The sequence below is a fragment of the Delphinapterus leucas genome, chromosome 11 (assembly GCF_059928025.1).
Source record: "Delphinapterus leucas isolate spDelLeu-1000000601 "Yukka" chromosome 11, BTC_Dleu_Yukka2, whole genome shotgun sequence".
Taxonomy (NCBI): Eukaryota; Metazoa; Chordata; class Mammalia; order Artiodactyla; family Monodontidae; genus Delphinapterus; species Delphinapterus leucas.
The window spans coordinates 43691898-43697689 of record NC_143139.1 but is presented as its reverse complement, the minus strand read 5'-3'; the positions used below and the strand labels follow the sequence as shown (position 1 = coordinate 43697689).

Sequence of the window (5792 nt, the reverse complement as noted above, 5' to 3'; positions counted from 1 at the left end):
CAAGTTGATAAGGAAAGAAGAAACTTTTTAAAATCTAGAAGTCATATTCTGTAAAAGTAAGAAATATAAAAATTAGTCTTTGATTAAAGTTTTTTGGGGGGTTTGTCTTTTATTTTTACAAATTAGAATAATTAAGAAATGATGTTGACCATCTGTATGTCTTCTTTGGAGAAATGTCTATTTAGGTCTTCTGCCCATTTTTTTGATTGGGTTGTTTGTTTTGATGATATTAAGTTGCATGAGATATCACTTATATGTGGAATCTTTAAAAAAAAAAGGGTACAAATGATCTTATTCACAAAACAGAAACAAACTCACAAACTTAGAGAACGAACTTATGGTTACCAGTGGGGAATGGTGGTGGGGAGGGATAGTTAGGGAGTTTGGGATTGTCATGTACACACTGCTATACTGAAAACGGATAACCAACAAGGACCTACTGTATAGCACAGGGAACTCTGCTCAATATTATATAACAACCTAAATGGGAAAAGAATTTGAAAAAGAATTTTAAAGAAAGGAAAAGAAAATCTGTTCTTCAACTAAAAAAAAAAGAAAAGAAAAAGAAAAAAGAATGGTGTTGAAAAAAAAAAAAAAGAAATGATGTTGAAATGGATTCTCTTTTCAGTTCCAGGGTACCTTGCTTTTTTCTTATCCCATCCTTTCCCTCTTCTTCCCCTCCCTCCCTCTCCAGCCCTTAACAGTAAGTAGCTTTGTACTCACTGAGATCACTTATATAATAGCTTATGCACACTCAAAATTTTTTATTGGTTTTATGACTTATACTGATATTATGGGATAGGATAAAGTGACATCTCATACTTCACAAGAGTAAGAATAACAGTCCAATACATATTCAAATTTCAACATTTCTGCAATATCTAATCAGTTCAGCTATTCCAATCACCACAACAATTTAAATCTCATAATAAGAGTTAAAATTATCCTAAGGAAACACAAATGGAGCAAGCTTTGGGTGTTTGTCCAACAGATGTTTAATTTACTAATTTTAACTTACATTTGTGAATTTTTGAATTATCATTTGCAATTACGTGAGTCAGAGAATCTTAGTATCCCGGCAATAGAAAATATTAGTATAAACGCCCTCACCGAATTTCTGCATCAATACACTAAACATTAGATAAACATTAACAATCAAAAAAATTAAAGACAAAATACAGCACATGATGTTATAGGACAATTAATATACATGCATGTCCAAAAATCTGTAACCAGGGAAGATGAGACAATGCAGTACAAACAAATTAAGTGTTTGAGACGTCTAATGCAATCTTCAGCCTCTCAAGATCACATCCCTATTGAAACACTTCTCCATGTGGATACAGTTTTCAAGTCCCCTCAAAGTAACGACGTATGATGTCCATGATGCAGAATACAATCCTCAAACTCCCTTGGAATGTGACAACATTTTGTAAGCAATCCGTGCATCATTGAAAAAGAACACACTTTGTCAATAAAAGCCAACGAAAGTTTGGTAAGACACTGGGTTGTTCTGATGGAATCTTGATGGCACATGTAACAAGAGAGGTATAAATTAGGCACTACTTTTCATATAAGGCCTGTGAACCCAGAAAAAAATTTACTGAGAAAAACGTTTATGACAATTAAAAGAAAGTAAGAGAGCTTAATTTAACACGTTTGAAAGCAATCTGCCTTGATTTTCAGCTTTCCCGGATTTCTTCCAACATTTGGAATGATTTAAGCAATGCCACTTCTGAGGTTATACACAGGAATACTGTAATCTGTTATGGCTACAAAACAGAAAATATAACCCACCAGGCTAAAAACTAAAGCAAATTAATCTAGGCTATATTCTTATTCAATATTTGATTGTCTTTTCCCAATAGTCCTTCATAACCCACACTTGTTAGATACATCAAAGAGTGACATTCTAAGGGTAATAGACATGCAATGGAAATAAGTAAAACCTAAACCTAAAAAGAGTATTTCCAGACTTACAATAATCAATGTCAAAGCTCAGTTTCCCAAGCTGATTTGGATTCGTATTCTACCCTCAAATGACATTTTTCTGAATATCAAGAAAAATGGTAGAATCTGAGCACCAAGAAAAATGGTAGATCCACAGGTTTAGGGAGAAGGAGATAAATATAACCTTGATTTATTGTCACTTAGCTTCTCTCTTTATCTATTCAATAAGAATATTTATTTCTCAAATCTCTTATGCTAATAAACATTAACCCATAAAGATGTCTGCAGTTGTGCATTCATCATAGGAGGCTTTGCTATCTAAACAAAAACAGAAAAACAGAAGACCTAATCAAAGATCCATACTTTAGGTTTTCACAATGCCAAGTAGACGGACAAAACTGGTAATTACATTTTATTTCTTAGGTTTAGTTCTTGTCTAGAATTTAATGTTGTCCTGACTTAGGCATTGTAATTGTTTAACTAAAGCATTACTTATATCAACTATAAAGATGATAACTCTGGCACGACTTTCTCTAGAGCTTGGCTTCCCTTAATACCTATCAGATCTGTGGGATGCTGCTTTAACCACCCTTCCCTTCTCAGTTGACATCTGATATTTAGGACTAATCACATTTTAAAATTACCCCATATTCAAATAACCCAAACACACTCATACATAGACAGACAAACACACACATGCATGCACACAAATATGTATGTACATTTACATATAATCCAGCTATCCATAGAGGTTATTGTAAAGGATTGTGATTTTTTTTTTTTTTTGCGGTACGCGGGCCTCTCACTGTTGTGGCCTCTCCCGTTGCGGAGCACAGGCTCCGGACGCACAGGCTCAGCGGCCATGGCTCACGGGCCCAGCCACTCCGCGGCATGTGGGATCCTCCCGAACCGGGGCACGAACCTGTGTCCCCTGCATCGGCAGGCGGACTCTCAACCACTGCGCCACCAGGGAAGCCCAGGATTGTGATATTTTTAACTGAGATTTTCAAACTGACTTTATTTCAACACAGTGCTTTCCTTAATTGCACATTCACTACCAATAATTTGTATTACCCAAAAGATAGAGGGCATGAGCTGTAAAACATCATAAATATCATAAAATGTTCTTATCATATGAGAGCAAAGGAAGAAGACTGTGCCATTCAAGGAAAACCAAAATGTCATAATTTAAACCAAATCATTGCAGTCTTCTCATGTTTCTTCTTATTTGGCCCCTTTAATTCAACAAAGATCACTGGTTATTTCATCTTTCCTTTCCCTCTTCATCATATACACGTGTCCTCACACCTTTGACATGACATCAAAAACAAAACACAACACTAGCGTTTATTCTGTCATTTGCATATAAACCAGTTGGGTCACACAGGTTCCAAGTGAATCATTATACTAGGTATTTTCTAAATTTTACTTAGGCATACAGGGAAGAGAAACAGTACAATTTTATACTTCTCCATTTACATACATATTATTACCTGGAGAGTGAGAAATATATCTCTTTAGAAATAGAGCAAATTTTCATGGGTGTCCAGAACTTTCAGATTTAACATTGCCTTGAGGAAAAATGAAAAGTAAATAGTGAAAAGTGAATTTGTAGCATTCTTTATAGGATATTATTAATGCTGCTGAATAAAACAGATAGGGTTTTTGGTTTTGCTTTTATTCTTTTTAAAACCTGAGCTTTAAATGCATAAGTCTAGGAGATTCGGAGGACAAAAATCAAATGATGCAAGAAACAGTCAAGTGGAAGTATATTTAGAGTAAAACTTTTTTCTTCCATACGACTTTTCTCATGGCATCTTTAACATTCTTAGAGAGTAGAGTAAAGGGTTCAGCATAGGTGTGAATAAAATGTAATATATTGAAGCCGCTTTACGAAGTTCTGGGTTATTTGGTGGTGTGAGGTAGACAAAAGAGACAGTCCCATAGAGCAAACTTACAACCCCCAGATGGGAGCTGCAAGTGGAGAAGCCTTTCTTCCTTCCTTCGCTGGAGCAGATCTTTAAAACTGTGGACACAATATCATGTAAGATACTACAGTGACAACTATTGTGGGCAAATAAAGAGGATAGCCAAACCAAGTGACACCATCTTATTGATAAAGACATTGGAACAGGAGATCTTCTCAATTGGGCTTGAATCATAGTAGAAGTGATCAATGACTCGAGAGGCACAGAAAGACATTGAGAATGTTACACTGATTTGAAGAATGGAACTGACCCAGCCACGGAGATAAGAACCAGCCACCAACTGGATACAGAGACTTCTTGACATGCGGACAGTATAGAGGAGCAGGTTGCAGATGGCAATGAAGTGGTTATAGGCCATGGCTGCCAAGACAAAGGCCTCTGTTACCATGAAAAGTGCATAAAGAAACAGCTGAGCCACACAACCTGCAAAGGATATGGTCTTTTTCTGAGACAGGATGTTGACCATGGCTCTGGGTACAATAACAGTGGAGTAGGAGAGGTCAGTGATGGAGAGATTGCCTAGGAAGAAATACATTGGTGTGTTTAGCCGGTGATCAGTCACAATGATGCCAATCATACTAAGGTTTCCCAGAAGGACCATCCCATAAACAATCAGGAATAGCAGGAAGAGGAGACTGTGGAGCTCTGGACGGACCCTGATGCTGCAAGAATGAAGTCAGTCACTTCTGAATGGTTGTCTCCTCCCTTATCATCCATGGCAAACTTCTGCTTAAAGGCATAAGAGAAAGTCAACAAGTAAAGTTTCTGCTCTTTCTCTACTCTCACAAATAACACTTCACATTTAAGAAGACTTTCTAGGGGCTTCCCTGGTGGCGCAGTGGTTAAGAATCCACCTGCTGGTTCAGGAAACACTAGTTCGAGCCCTGGGCTGCGAAGATCCCACATGCCACAGAGCGACTAAGTCTGTGTGCCGCGACTACTGAGCCTACACTCTAGAGCCCGCGAGCCACAACTACTGAGACTGCACTCTAGAGCCCATCAGCCACAACTACTGAAGCCCTCGTGCCACAGCTACTGAAGCCCGTGTGCCTAGAGCCCATGCTCTGCAACAAGAGAAGCCACCGCAATAAGAAGCCTGCGCACCGCAAAGGAGAGTAGCCCCCACTTGCCGCAAGTAAAGAAAGCCCATGCACAGCATCGAAGACCCAACGCAGCCAAAAATAAATAAATAAAAATTTTAAAATAAATAAATAAAAAGACTTTATAGTTGACATAATACTTTCATATCCATTATTCCATTAAGCTTACACACATGGCCAAAGGAAAATTAGAGATAGTTTGACTTGCCTGAGGTAACACACCTGGTTAAAAATGGAATTTGGACTCAAGATGAAATATTTTGAATTCAAGTCTAGGGTTAATTACAACACAACATAACTTGACACTTATTTATATCTCTCTACCTTGTCAAATGAGATGTTTTGTGAGATGTCATCTGTGATTTCAAAATATTAAAATCTGATAAACTTGTACTAAGAAAAGGACACTTCCTTAAATTTCAATTTATCATTTAATATTCATCTTTATCTGTAATACTTTGCTTCAATTCAGTAATAAAAAATAAATGAAGGAAAAGGAAGCTAAAAGTACATTCCAAGATAATATGAACTTTCTACCAAAAAGAGCTCTTACAACTGCGAGTACATTACTAAATAACTAACTGTCATACTTAGAGATCTTTTAAAATGAAATCAGCCTTCAACTTCTGGAACTAGTCTAATTTTATTTAAGTGCAAAAACAAAATGTGAGTGATACCTTTATATTTTTTATCCTGTGACGTTTATTTATTTAGTTAATTTATTATTTTTTTTGCGGTACGCGGGTCTCTCACT

At 36.7% G+C, this 5792-nt stretch overlaps 1 protein-coding gene across 1 annotated transcript; it reads right to left on the bottom strand.

Moving 5' to 3' along the window:
• Positions 1 to 3515: 3515 nt before the first annotated feature.
• Positions 3516 to 5350, bottom strand: OR9K2 (olfactory receptor family 9 subfamily K member 2). The gene is given in 5 exon segments (XM_030763013.2): positions 3516 to 3776; positions 3779 to 3991; positions 3994 to 4029; positions 4032 to 4604; positions 4607 to 5350. Coding segments are annotated over 5 exon segments (1113 nt in total). The 5' UTR covers positions 4845 to 5350; the 3' UTR covers positions 3516 to 3723.
• Between the last annotated feature and the right edge of the window lie 442 nt (positions 5351 to 5792).